This window comes from Zootoca vivipara, chromosome 17 (assembly GCF_963506605.1).
Source record: "Zootoca vivipara chromosome 17, rZooViv1.1, whole genome shotgun sequence".
Lineage (NCBI taxonomy): Eukaryota > Metazoa > Chordata > Lepidosauria > Squamata > Lacertidae > Zootoca > Zootoca vivipara.
In genome coordinates, this window is record NC_083292.1 from 11,257,908 (window position 1) to 11,271,864 (window position 13,957).

The following is a 13,957-nucleotide window of genomic DNA, read 5'->3' on the forward strand; positions in this document are numbered from 1 at the left end:
CTGGATCAGGCCAAAGCTCCCCTGCCCCCCCAGTCCAGCATCCTAGTCTCACAATGACTCACTAGATTATTATTATTATTATTATTATTATTATTATTATTAAAAGGTAAAGGTAAAGGGTCCAGTCATGACCGACTCTGGGGTTGCGCGCTCATCTTGCATTATTGGCCGAGGGAGCCGGTGTATAGCTTCCAGGTCATGTGGCCAGCATGACAAAGCCGCTTCTGGCAAACCAGAGCAGCACATGGAAACGCCGTTTACCTTCCCACTGTAGCGGTTCCTATTTATTTACTTGCATTTTGACGTGCTTTCGAACTGCTAGGTTGGCAGGAGCTGGGACCGAGCAACGGGAGCTCACCCCGTCACAGGGATTCGAACCGCCAACCTTCTGATCAGCAAGCCCTAGGCTCAGTGGTTTAACCACAGCACCACCTGGGTGCTTATTATTATTATTATTATTATTATTATTATTATTATTATGAATTTATTTATTTATACCCCACCCATCTGGCTGGGTTTCCCCCACCACTCTGGGCTGCTTCCAACAAATGCCAAAATACATTAAAATTTCACAGATTAAAAACTTCCCTGAAGAGGGCTGCCTTTAGGTGTTTTCTAAATGTCAGGTACTGTAGTTGTTTATCTCCTTGACCTCCGATGGGAGGGCGTTCCACAGGGCGGGCGCCACTACCGGAAAGGCCCTCTGCCTGGTTCCCTGTGAGAAGCGGGACCAGAGTCAAACAGCATCTCTGCCCACCTGTATCCTGCATCATCACTCCTGTTTTGTGTCAGCCTTTGTGCGCCCGTTACTCCTTTGTATCATTTATCCCGCTGCCTTCTACTCAACAGGAAGGGCAAGAAATTATGTGGGGCAATGAACACCCCCACCCCCAGTGACCATTAGGAATCTGATACAGATCAGTGTATACCTCTGACTCCTGCGATTTCTCCATGCCTTTGCCACCAGAGGGGATTTCGAGGGGTAGATAAGGACATAAGAAGAGCCAGCTGGATCAGGCCAATGGCCCATCTGGTCCAGCATCCTGGGCTCGCAAGTGGTCAATCAGATGCCTGTGAGAAGCACCGAAGCAGGACCTAAGCTCAACAGCACTCTGCCCACCACCAATGGAGGTGGAACATGGAATATTCTGTGCTAAAAGCTGCAATTCTGTGCTTGCTTGCTTTTCTTGTCCAGGACTGCAATATACAGAAAGTTGTAAGAAGACAGAAAAAGAGCATTGTTGGACTGGACAAATGTCCAGCATCCTGCTTCTGTGGCGTATGAACATGGAAGCTACACATAGTATACATAATCCTGCTTTTTAACCAAGATTCTGCTCGATCTATTCAGTTCCAGGCTACAAGTTCAGCTCTAGCTGAAGCACACATAAAGCAATAGCGGAGGGAAGCAGCAAGCCATTTGTCAAGATAATAAGGTGAAGCGGTTGAGATAATAAGCTTCTCAGCCAAGGCTAACTCAGTGCTGTAATCTTGCACCGCAAGGCTCCCTTTCAAAAGCTCTCCTTCCATCAGCCAGCAGACAAGTCCCCTTAGAGAGACTGATGAGTCATTACACTGAACTCCAATCCCAAAAACAAAACAAAAGCCCTGCATGTTTCTTAAAACCAAGTTCTCGCTTGGTGTCTCTGCCTCGGTTTTAAGGTTTATAAAGGGCAATGGTATAACGGAGGGATTGCTTTATGCGAGGAGAAGAAACTTCAGCTCATAGAGAGTAAAAAATAAAATGGCCCGCACTGTAGCTAATTGGGAGGGACAAAATGGTCCACTTCTGAAGTCCCCCCCCTCTGGGTCTTCTTGCTAGAAAATGTAACAAAGACCATCTTGGCTGTGAGACCTGCAAGACTTCCTCCCTCCCTTGCTGGCCTGGGAGAGCAGAGCCCGGATTGACTCCAGCTGCAAAATCTGAGGCCGCTGAAGAGAACAGAGATAATCTTGGCTGTCTCTTAGTGCAGACCCAGGTCATTGAGCCTGCGCTTCCAAGTCATCGCCTGCCATGAACCACCATTGGAAAGTTTAGCAGCAACAGCAGCAGATATGTTTTTTGCTTAAGAAAATATTTTACTCTCTTGCTAATTATACTGTTTTAAATGTGAATTTTATAGACTTCTTTTAATTAAGTTTTCTTTTGAAATGTAAATATTTTTTTGTTAACTTTGCTGCGTTAAATGTGCATTCTGTCCTTGTCCTCCTTTTCTAATGTTTTATTTGGAAATCTTTTAAGATAATATGTTAGTTTCCTTTTAATTATGTTGCTTGGAATGTATACTTTATATTTTACTTTCTTCTGTAATATTTTATACTGGACTGTTTGATTTGATGAATTAATGTAGTCTGTAAACTGCTTTGAGATTCCCCCCCTCCTTGAAAATACAAAGTAATATAGAAGTGAAATGAACAATAAAATTTTTCTGAAGTTCAAATTTGTTCTTCATGCAGTTTTTTCCTGCATAATTGCTGATTTTGGAACGACTCTTTGATTATATTACTACAATGTAATCCTGTGCTTCTTGACCTGGAAGCAAGCACCACCATATTCAAAAGGGTCTTATTCCCAGTTAAGTGTCCATAAGACTACAAACTATTGATAGGCTTACCTGTTCGGATGCTCCATGGTAGTGTACTTTGGGATCATTGCTGAAAGCTGGACGATACTTGTACATTGCAGGCGTGGGAGGGCTCATCAGTTTGGGTGAAAGGCTGCTCTCTGGATGTGGGGAAGAGGAAAGAAAACTCACTCTCTTTCTTTCCACTAAGTCATATTCTCTGGCTTCAACCCGCCCCCCTTTGGCTTTCTTCAGTTTTGATATATAAACAGACACCATATATTATTCCACAAGGTGTAGTGTCTTTTACTATTCCATGCAACTGAAGTTTAAAAGACAGGACAGAGGCCCTATTTTGAAGTAGAGGATCAACAGCCTCCTCATTCCAGGACCTACAAGGCCAGAAGACATGGCTTGATGTGACTCCTCAGGCTCCTGACTTGGATGGCTTCCCTCCTACCATGGACTCCTCACTCCCAACATGTCATAGGAGCAAGCAGCTTCAGGTAATGACCCTTTAAATCCTATCCTCAGAGGGAGAGGGGTTAACAGCAGGTCCAGACCTGTCAGCCTTCATAAGGCCTCAGCATGCTGCTGAGACAACAGCTCTCCTTGAGTGAGCCCTTGCCATAGTGATCTCTCCAGGGTCCTGAAAGACTGTGCTTTGCTTGCCTGCTGCAATCCTTTGTAACCTATCTTGACTCTGCCCTGGCAGATAGGATTCTGCTCTTCTAGATGTATTCTTCTAGTAAGTTCCACCACTTCAACCCAGCTTCCCCTGGGAACCTCAAGGCAAGCTGGGACAGTCACAGATAAGACAATAATTTGTTCATGTTGAGGTGCAAGCATATGAAAGAAGCACATGTGTAGTAGCACTGGATAAACAAGGTGTGTTCCCCTGGATAATTTACACTGAACATACGAAACCACCACTGAACTACAGCCCTTTTGTGTTACAATGTGCAAAAGGATTTGGAGGTGGTGATAAAATGTCTGGCAGAGACTGGAATAGATGCTCTAATGGAACAGAGTAGGTGAAGCAGGAAAGAGTCTTTGGTTGCCATTGGCTGAGTTGTTTGGCTCTTCAGAGCGACAATGCAGTCAAAAAGGTCATAAGATAAGGAGAAGGGAGGGGGGGTCCTAGAAAATGAATCAGGGGCCTGAGGAAAGTTAGAGAAAGCTGTGAAAACAGTCTGCTCTGTGATTCAATTTATACCCTACTTTTCTACAGACAGACACCCAAGATGCCCAACTACCTTCATAAAGAGAAAATACCAGGATGAAAAAAACCCAAATATATCAGCATTGGAAGACACAGCAACCAAGACCAAAGGAGAACATGGCTCCCCCTTTACCTTTTATTATTTGTACAAGCAAAGAAGTCATTTGGGCTGGTCCAGTTTTGTCATACGGGGATTTGGGTGGTGTTGGCGGAGTAGGGATAGCTACAATTAAAGACCCCCATCTTTCTTTGCATCTTGTTACTCTATAAATGAAAGAGTAGGTGGCCCAGAGGAACGGCAAAGGGATATCGGAGAACACCAGCTGGAGAACTAGAAACTGCAGAGATGCAGGGTGGTGTTCAACTAAGTTTTACTCAGAGTAGACCTGCTGAATTTAATGAGCCTAACTTTGTTGCAGTGATTTATGCCAGCAGGTCTACTCTGAGGAAAAATTAGCTGAATCCCACCTGCAGAATCACATCTTGATTTGAACAGTGTAGGATGCTAGCTCTTATATAAAATATATAGGATGCTGCCTTTTACCAAGCAAGAACACGGATCCATCTTGCTTCTTACTGTCTACACTGCCTGGCAATGGCAATGACTCCACACAGGTCTTTCCAAACCTTCCCTGTAGATAGTTCAGGCAACTGAACTTGGGACCATTTGCTGACAAAGTGTGTGCTCTTCCACTGAGAGGTGGCCCTTCCCTGTAAAGTAGGGGGTGGCAAGCCTGGGCCCCCCAGATGTTGGACTCTTAACTCCCTTCAGCATTTCTTTTTTAAATTTTTTATTGAGGATTTTCTTGGTTTACAAAGGTAATGCAGTGTCTCATAAATTTTTCCATTGTTACACATCGATCTTGCTTGTTGAGACATTAGGAAGAAGGGGGGAAGAGGTGGGCGGGATGGGGGAGTGGGTGGGGTGGGGTGCCTATGTTTCTGTTTTTCTTGATATATGCAGGGGTTCAGGGTCAGCGTTGTTTGTGCGGGTTCTCTGTTGTTTGCTCGTGTTCCTTCGTTGGTGAGAGGGGTCGAGGGTTGGCGTAGGGTGTGATTATTCATTTGTGGATGGCTGTGGTGGTCTTTGGTTTCTTGTGTGAGGGGTGGGTGGGTGCTTTTGATTAGGTTAACCATATTGATTTGTATGCTGACGGTGGGTTTTTGTCATTGTCTTGTTGGGCTGTGTAATTGATGAAGGCGAACCATATTGGGGTGAAGGTGTCTTCTTCTGTTTGTCCCCGTGTCATTTTCAGCTTACTGGTTAGTTTTTCTAGTAGGGCTGTTTCCCATACTGCTTGATACCAATGGTCCATGCTTACTCCTAACTCCCTTCAGCATTGATGTCCATGAGCATGGTCAGGGATAATGAAAGCTGGGAGTCTAACAACATCTGGAGGGCTACAGGCTAGTTAGAAGATGTGGGTCTAACACTGCAAGTGGTGGTTCCCCCCCATATTATAACATCTCTCTGAAGCTCTCTTATACCAAGTCAGACCATTGATTGAGCAAGACCAGTACACCCCTAATGGCAGTAGCTCTCCGAGGCTTCAGGTGGATAAAAGTGTTTCTCACCAGCTGCTATGAGTTCTTTTAACCAGAGAGGATTGAGATTAACCTAGGACCTTGTGCACACGAGACATGGCACAGCTATGTCCCTTCTGCCAGCTGGAGGATCACAGCTACCAACTCAACCTATGTTCATATTCTAGCAGAAAGGAAGTTTCAAGAGACCAAAGATATTTTCCCTGGTTTTAAAAGTATGAAGCACAAAACAGGGCACTGTACCTTCGCTGCTCCCCAGCTCACTGTACTTGCTGGAATCTCCTTTGGGGGGTAGAGGAGGCTGAATATCCATGGTTTTATCTTCCAGCCCTTCCAGGCTAACTTTAGACTGAAAATAACCACAAAGCAAATGAATGCATACCATACCAGAGAGTGCGGCCTAGAAGTCGCATAATCTCTTCAAGTAAGGAGGTCGATTCCGACCATGCCATTTTGCAGGCATTTGACAATGTTTCGAATTACTTCTCCAAACTGCCAGGGTGCAAATGAAAACACTTAAGTCTGTCTGGTGAGCTAATGCCTGGTTTTCTCCTAGATTTGGTTTGTGAGTCCACGGAGCCCCCAGAATACATATCTGTGAATTACTAGGCTGTGTAATACATTACTGGTTTAAAACACAGCTAGGTGGTTGTTCTTCTCAATTCAGATCAAAACTGGTTTGTGTCGGGGGTGGGGGGTGGGATAGACATCAGCATGCAGCATTTCATAAGAAACAGCAAGATAGATACAGGGTAGATATAGATTCTTTTCAAACTTGCAGTGGAGTTCACTGGATGCAGAATTAACAGGAATCCTAGAATCTTTTGATCACATTTCCATCTGTTTTCCTACTAGCTTTGAGAGGTAGCAACATGCTTAGTAAACAAACTAATGAATGAGATTATGTATTTATGCCGTGTGCGCGCACGCACACACACACAAACACACACACAAGCATTTTTACTTCAAGTAATTAGCCTGAAATTATTATTTCCCTCTGACTGCACACTGCATCACTCGTACCTGTTAGAATTCCAGCTCAATTCATAAACAGGCATTCAAAGGAAAACCCAGTCTTGAAACCTCTCTGATTGCAAATACAATTAAAGGGTTAGGTCCAAACTATTTATTTTATTTTGGGTTGCATCCAGCTAAATTCCATTCCATTTAACTTAAATTAATGGTCCTGAATGAATCATGTCTATCAGTTTCAAGTGTCTAGCATTACAGTGGTACCTTGGTTGTTGAACGGATTAGCTCCCGAACAAATCGGCTCCTGAGTACCGCAAACCCAGAAGTAAGTGTTCTGGTTTGCGAACGTTTTTTGGAACCCGAACTTCCGACGCGGCTTCCGTGGCTTCCATTTGAGTGCAGGAAGCTCCTACAGCCAATTGGAAGCTGCGCCTTGGTTTTCGAATGGTTCTGGGAGTCAAACGGACTCCCGGAAAGGATTAGGTTTGACAGCCAAGGTACCACTGTATTTTACTTATCACCCTGAGGTCCCAGGGCAGGTTACAACAATATAGAATTATAGAATAACAAACGGAACAGGTACAATAGTAGAACAAGGAAAACAATCCATCACTAATGCCCTATTATTGCATCATTGACATGTTGCAGAATAATACCTGCCCCAAGCTGCCACAAATCTGGAGGGACCCCAAGTCTTGTGATGCCATGAACGCTTTACCTTGCTCCGGTTGAGATTGGCTTGGATGCCATTGTCGCTTATCTTCACTGTGATCTGTCGCTCAGTTAAGTCCGGTCTCAGGAACGGTGGTTTCACACTTATGGGCTGTTTCTTCTTTGGCTCAACAATGTACCTGAGAAAGTATGTAAGCAATTCTCCTTTGAAGACAAAGTCTTCTTGGCATGCATCAGCTTTCCCCAACCTGGTGCCCACATCCAGATGCTTTGGACTACAACTCTCATCAGGTTCTGCCTTAACAGATCTGTTTATCGGCTTTAGATAACTCATTACGTCTGCAAACTTTAAACTGCTTAGGTTTTTTTTTTAACAATCAAGCAGCATACAAATATTGTGAAATAAATACGATTGAAATTGGAGAAAATCATTCCAAAGGAGAAAAAAAAAGTATATAGGTTTTTGCTGATTAATCTATTAAATCTGCTAATGTTGGAAACTGGAGGAAAAAATCATTCTGAAGGGGGAAGGACGCGGTTTTATAGTTGATTAATCCATTAAATCTGCATACACTAGAAATGCAATCATTCCAAAGGAGAAAAAAGTACCGGTATATGGGGTTTTTTTTGTTGATTGATCTATTAAATCTGCTTACATTTGAAATTGGCAGCGGGGGGAATACTCATTTTGAAGGGAGAAAGTATATGGTTTTAGTTGATTAATCCATTAAAACTGCATGCAATGGAAATTGGAGTAAAAGCAATCATTCTAAAGAGGGGGAAAGATATAATTTTGTTTTTAGATTTTAGATTATGATGCCTGCCATGAGAAAGGCATGATCATTGGAGAGGCATTCTCTCCTGCCTCTTCTAAGATGACACCTCCAGTGAAACATGCAGGATTATATTTATTTAATACAAGTATATTTTAAGAAAACCTTAAGATTGTTAGCACCATCAGAGAAGAGGCATCACCTCCTATGTGAGAAACCTTTTCTGAGCCACTGATATGTTCCCTCCACCCACCACATGTGAATAAGTCAAGGAGGTAGATTTGAAACAGGCTGTCCAGGCCCAAAGCTGACTTTTGCACACACTAAACACAGTGGGGATTCACACTTGGTCAGTAGCTAGAGTTTCATATGTCTCTCCTCCTAGCTTACCTGGGTCCCAGAGGGCTGCAGAGAACGTGTTCCACATTACCGCAACATCCTCGAGTGAAAGGATTTACTCCCCCACGGAACTTACCCGTCACCTGGAATTATAACATTCAGGGCACTTTGAACAGGTACGTGAAGCATCAATTAACCCTTTAGAAACCAACAACACATCAATCACCTGTGCCCCATATTGCAAGACCTTGAGAAGGATCCCGCTTACTCAGACCAGAGATCCATCTAGCACAACAATGGCCAACTCGGTGCTTCCAGAAATTCTACGTGCCAGAAAAGACCAGCCTTACCCAAACTGGTTCCCCTTAGATCAGGCATGACCAAACTTGGCCCTCCAGCTGTTTTGGGACTACAACTCCCATCATCCCAAGCTAACAGGACCAGTGGTTAGGGATGATGGGAATTGTAGTCCCAAAACAGCTGGGGGGGCCAAGTTTGACCATGCCTGCCTTAGAGGTTTGTTGGGACTCCATTTCCCATCAGCCACGGCTAGCATGACAGTGGTCATGGATGATGGAAACTGTAGTCCTAACAACACCTAGAGGCAACTAAATTGGGGAAGACTACAATAAACCTCTCCCAGCAGCCCACAGCAGTCCTTGATGCCTTAAAAATAAAATTTAAATAGCAAAACTCCTTGGGGAGCGAGGGAGTACTTACTTTCATTTCCTCTGCCTGTCATTTCCCTGCCCTAAAGCCCTTTCCCATTCCCATTTTCCTGCCACATGTAGGGGAAAGCTGTTTTTCGGCTTTATTTACATAAACCCTACTGGCAATGGTGGGCAGCAGAAGTTTAGTGAAAAATTCTGAGAGCATAAATTATGTTATGGCCTAAGAGAAAATTATATGAAAATGATATATCATTGGTATCTAACACCGGGTAAATTGGCAAAAATGTATAAATCTAAACCAAATAAGTGTTGGAAATGTAAAGAGAAAGAAGGTTCTTTTTATCATACTGTATATGGTGGTCTTGAAGTAAGGTTAAAGCTTACTGGGAAATGATATATAATGAATGGAAAAGGGTGTTTAAAATAACATTTGTTTAAAAAAAAAAAACCCAGAAGCTTTCCTTTTGGGAATTATAGGGACAGAACTACCCAAACTGTACAGAAACTTATTCATGTATGCTACTATACATGAATGTTACTTGCCCCCAAATGGAAGGAAGTCGAAGTCCCAGCAGGAAGAATGGATACAAAAACTTACGGAATATGCAGAAATGGTGAAACTTACCAGAAGAATAAGAAATCAAGATAACAAACTTTTTATAAAAGAATGGAAATGGTTTATTGATTATTTAGAGACAAATTGTAAACTGATAAGAACTTTGGCAGGATTACTGTAATAACCTGCAGCTTCATAAGAGCATATATTTAAAGTAGATGAATAAAGAAACAAATTAAGTTAATTTGGATAGGCAGAAGATATTAAAAATAAATTTAAGGAGCTGCAGAAAGAGGGGGAAGGAAGTCAACTTTTGAAATGGTGTTGCCGAACTACAGCTTCTATCATGGCTGGCCATTGGCTGCATGTGCAGGGGCTGATGGGAACTGCAGTTCAAGCACACCTGGAGGGCCATATGTTTCCATGGAAATATACATTACCATGCAAATTCCTGCTTTTATCTATTTGCTGTTTGCATCTTTGAAAGTGTTTATTGCGTCGCTGAGTTCCTCTAGGCCAGGCATAGGCAACCTTGGCTCTCCAGATGTTTTGGAACTACAACTCCCATGATCCCAGACCACTGGCTCTGTTAGCTAGGGATCATGGGAGTTGTAGTTCCAAAACATCTGGAGAGCCAAGGTTGCCTATGCCTGCTCTAGGCAAACTGTTTATTGAGCATCCATCTCTGATTTGCTGATACAGAGCTCGTTTGGAAATGATATGATGTCTGCTCATTATTGAACACTAATCAATCGTTACCTTACGCTTTTTTGTGCATTTCCCTGTCACCTTCGTAAGTGGAAAAAGTCAAATGAAAATGCAGGTTTGTTGCAACAGAGCGTGACAGAGTGCAACTTTAACTGTGCAAACCCAAATTTCCAGAACACAATTGAATCCCTCCCCCCAAACAATGATAATCTGGAGGTGATCTTTAATATTTTCATGTAGGCTGCCCAGCTAATGCAGTATACATTTTTACTACTGCTAATAATAATAATAATAATAATAATAATAATAATAATAATAATAATGCCATCTTACCTGTTCATTAGTAGTGCGTCCCCGGGCCACTAAAACAATATGGAAACCTGTGAGACCAATGACTGGAATAAAGAACAAACCCGCCACACACATGACAGCCATACTGTATGCTAGCGTTAAGGAAATTCTATACTTAAGGATGAAGAAATGACTGAAGGAGAAGAAAAAATAACCTGGAATATAATAGTCTTCCATTTGGGGACAGGGAAGACCCAGTGAAGCTTATTTCCCTCCATTTGTTTGTCCTCTGGCAAATACCAGTCAGTGGTATACTGTACTGCCTTTGACTACAGAGATTTTACTTCGCTTTCTTCTTCATTATCATAATTTATTATTGATCAAGGTGCCTAAAAATATACTAAGAACCGTAGAGGAATAAAAACTATCAGGCCCTGGGCCTGCAGGCTCACAATCTAGAAAACAAGCCACAAAAGGGAACAGAATTAGAAGGAAGAAAGGGAAAACTCTGCACTAGCTGGGGGAGAGACTGGTCTGTTTCAAAACACAACACTAAGCCAAACCATGGCTAAGGGTGAATAATGGAGTGTGCTAGTACGCCGAGTGAAAGTTGCAGCTGCTTTGCAACTCGCCTTGCGCCCAGCTGGAAATATGAGAAACGAACATAGGAAGCTACTTTATATTGGGTCCTGGTCCATCTAGTTCAGTATTTCCTACACTGACGGGCAGCAGCATTTTAGGATTTCAGATGGGACTTTTTGCCAGCCCTACCTTTGCAGGGCGGTGTAGGTGCTCTAACACTGGGCCACAGCCTTTCTCCAGCAGAAAAAGAGGAGGCCAGGAAGGCTTTTGGACTCTGTAACTCTGCATCATGCCATGTTAGCTGACAGCTGTTGTAAAACATCTGCACCAGGGATGGGGAACCTATGACCCTCCATGTGTTATTTGGGCTGCAGAACTCCCACCATCCCCAATCACTGGCCATGCTGGCAGCGGCTAAGAGAAGTCGTAGAACTATTATGACTGAAGGGCCAGCTGTTTGTGCAAGCCCGGTTCCTTCCGCTCAGTTCTTGAACACCCCAAACACCAAAGGAAGGATACGTGATGGCTGTGGGTGCCGCCCCCAGCTTCTCCGCATGGTGTAAGACATAGATAAGCCCAAAAGTAAACACTCCGACCATGTGGGCGCTTAAGGACAGCAAGAAAAGGAAAAAATATCGGTAGTTCCTCCGTCCTATGCAGTTATTAACCCAAGGGCAGTGATGGTCAAAATCCTTGCAAAGAAATGAAGAGATCACAGCATAACATACAGCTACGGAAACAAGCAACGTTATCACAGATACCACCCACAATTTCCAACTTTCCTTTGCCCGGTATTTAGTTGGCAACGACAAAACCACAGAATCCGGCTAGATTGGACTATTTTGAGAATCTTGAGTTTTTCATTATTTTTATACTTGGTCCTAGGTCCCATTGCTTAGAAAAAAGGAACACAGGAAGCTCCCTTACAGCGAGTCAGACCATTGGTCCATCTAGCTCAGCATTGTCTACACTGACTGGCAGTGATTTTCCTGGGTTTCAGGTAGAGACACCAGAGATGGTCAACCTTCTGCATGCGACCTTCTGCATGCAAAGCAGATGCTCTACCACTGAGCTATGGCCCTTCCTGTCAAAAAGAGACCCAATGTGAAAGTGGACTTCTACGGAAAGAGAAAATGCGGGTTGATTATGTCTGCGCAATAGTTTGGTATGTGGCAGGGTAATTATCTGATGGCTTCACCCCATGCCCAGGTAGAAGATGAATTCTCTGCCTCCCCACCAACACCACTTTAAGTTAAACTGCTGAAAGATAAGTTTTTACTCTCACATTTTCCTGAACTGTACATAACTTGCTTTCTAATTTGAACAGTAGAAAGTGTGCTGTAGTATTGTTTGTCAACAACACTCAAGGTGCTGCACAGCAACATTAAAACAGACTTTTTCAAACTTGGGGCCCCCAAACACTACTGGACTACAACTCCCATCAGTCCCAGACAGCTTAAGCCAATGTCTAGGGATGATGGACTATGTAGTCAAAACAAAAAACCCTGGCAACCCAAGGTTGGAAGAGACTGCTCTAGATATTGCCTCATTCTGGAGCATTCAGTGGTGGTGGGGATGGCAGTCATCATTCAATATTGTAACCAATTCATTTCTTCTCTCCCTCTATCTCTTAATGGTTGATAATAATAAAAATAGCAGCCATCATAGGAACATGGCAGCCTGCATGGGTGGTGGCAGCAATCGCTCTTTCCCAGCAATGCCCATGAAAAGTGGCAACATCTGGGGCATTCTGGGAAAATAAAGTGGTAGCCATCAGATGGCACTTGCAAAATTCAGGCCTACTGCTTATCCCCAAATGACTGGGTACAAATGAGCTGTTGAAAACAAGCCCAATTGTTACTCATGGGATTAGTGTTGAATGTAGGGCCTCATTTGGTTCAATCTTTCATTCATTACCAAATGACTGTGCGCCCTTATTGAGTCGCATGCCCTACCCATTGCCATCCTTTCCAAGACAAGTTTGGTGGGATGGAGGGAGGTCTACCTGCTCAAGGGCCCGCCAAAAACTGGAGCCGACTGAATGGCAGCATGCATGTATGGACAGAACCAATTTATCCCACGTGCCGCTGGGAAAGGAAGACTGGGCTTGTCTTGTGCGAGTAGAATGGTTGTGGGGACTGGCTGTCTCCAGCATTTGCTATCTCGCCCTGCAGCATTTAAGTTATGCTTTCCATTGGAAGTGATTGTGAAATTTAAAACCTGGATGTGAATGAAACAAATGAATTGCAACTCTTGCCTTTTAAAGGGAGCCTCTGGATTGAAACACCAATAAAGGCTTCATTGTGACCAAGTCTCCTGGCACCAGTGCGATACATAAGCATATAGGAGTTTCACCTCGCCAAAAAGGGAGGGGCAAATCAATACACGGCTTGGTCTGATGACAAAGCTTATTGATTCAAGGTTTGTTAATGGCTCTGCTTATTCTCCTCGGTAAGCAATCAAAGCTTAATAATGTAGGAATGCTGTCTGCTACAGCAAACCAGAACAGGAAGTGTTGGAGGATGGTCTGCATTATGTCTCACTCGGAAAACTGGGAGAAAAAAAAGGATGCCTGGTCTCCTTGTGCTTCCTTGGGGGAAAGTTTGTAGGGCAACCTCCCCTAACCTGGATGCCCGCCAGGTGTTGTTAGACTACAAGTCCCATCAGTCCCACCCAGCATGGTCAACGTTCAGGGATGATGGGAGTTGTAGTCTAGCACCTGGCCACAGTTTCCCCATCCGTGCCCTAATGGAAGGTTGGCCTTCCTCAACGGAACTTAGTGAGTGCCCTTCCACAGTGAGCTCACTCACTGCTCAGGTTACCGGTAGGTCTTTCTCTTGCGCAAATGGCTCTTGCAAATTCTAGTTCAACGTCATCTAGTTCAAGGACGGAGAACGTGTTGCCCTCCAGACAAGCTCACATCCATTCCAGCCAGCATGGCCTATGTCAGGAATCATGGGAGTTGTAGTCTAATGTCTGGGTCTTGAAACAAGATGAGTGAACAGGCATTGAATCCAATGCTTTTTGAATCTGGTGTCTTTTCCTGTTGCTGGGCAGGGTGG

The 13,957-nt window shown here is 43.7% G+C and overlaps 1 protein-coding gene across 3 annotated transcripts in view; it reads right to left on the reverse strand.

The window, feature by feature from the left end:
* ZDHHC8 (zinc finger DHHC-type palmitoyltransferase 8) overlaps positions 1–13,957 on the reverse strand; it is a 135,319-nt gene that overhangs the window by 13,054 nt on the left and 108,308 nt on the right. For all 3 annotated transcript variants that reach the window (XM_035099128.2, XM_035099127.2, XM_035099125.2), the window contains exons 4-9: positions 11,415–11,587; positions 10,356–10,458; positions 8,139–8,230; positions 7,022–7,154; positions 5,575–5,680; positions 2,616–2,725 (exon numbers count right to left, since the gene is read on the reverse strand). In XM_035099128.2, coding sequence (XP_034955019.2) covers positions 2,616–2,725; positions 5,575–5,680; positions 7,022–7,154; positions 8,139–8,230; positions 10,356–10,458; positions 11,415–11,587 — 717 coding nt within the window. The remainder of the gene's footprint in view (positions 1–2,615; positions 2,726–5,574; positions 5,681–7,021; positions 7,155–8,138; positions 8,231–10,355; positions 10,459–11,414; positions 11,588–13,957) is intronic.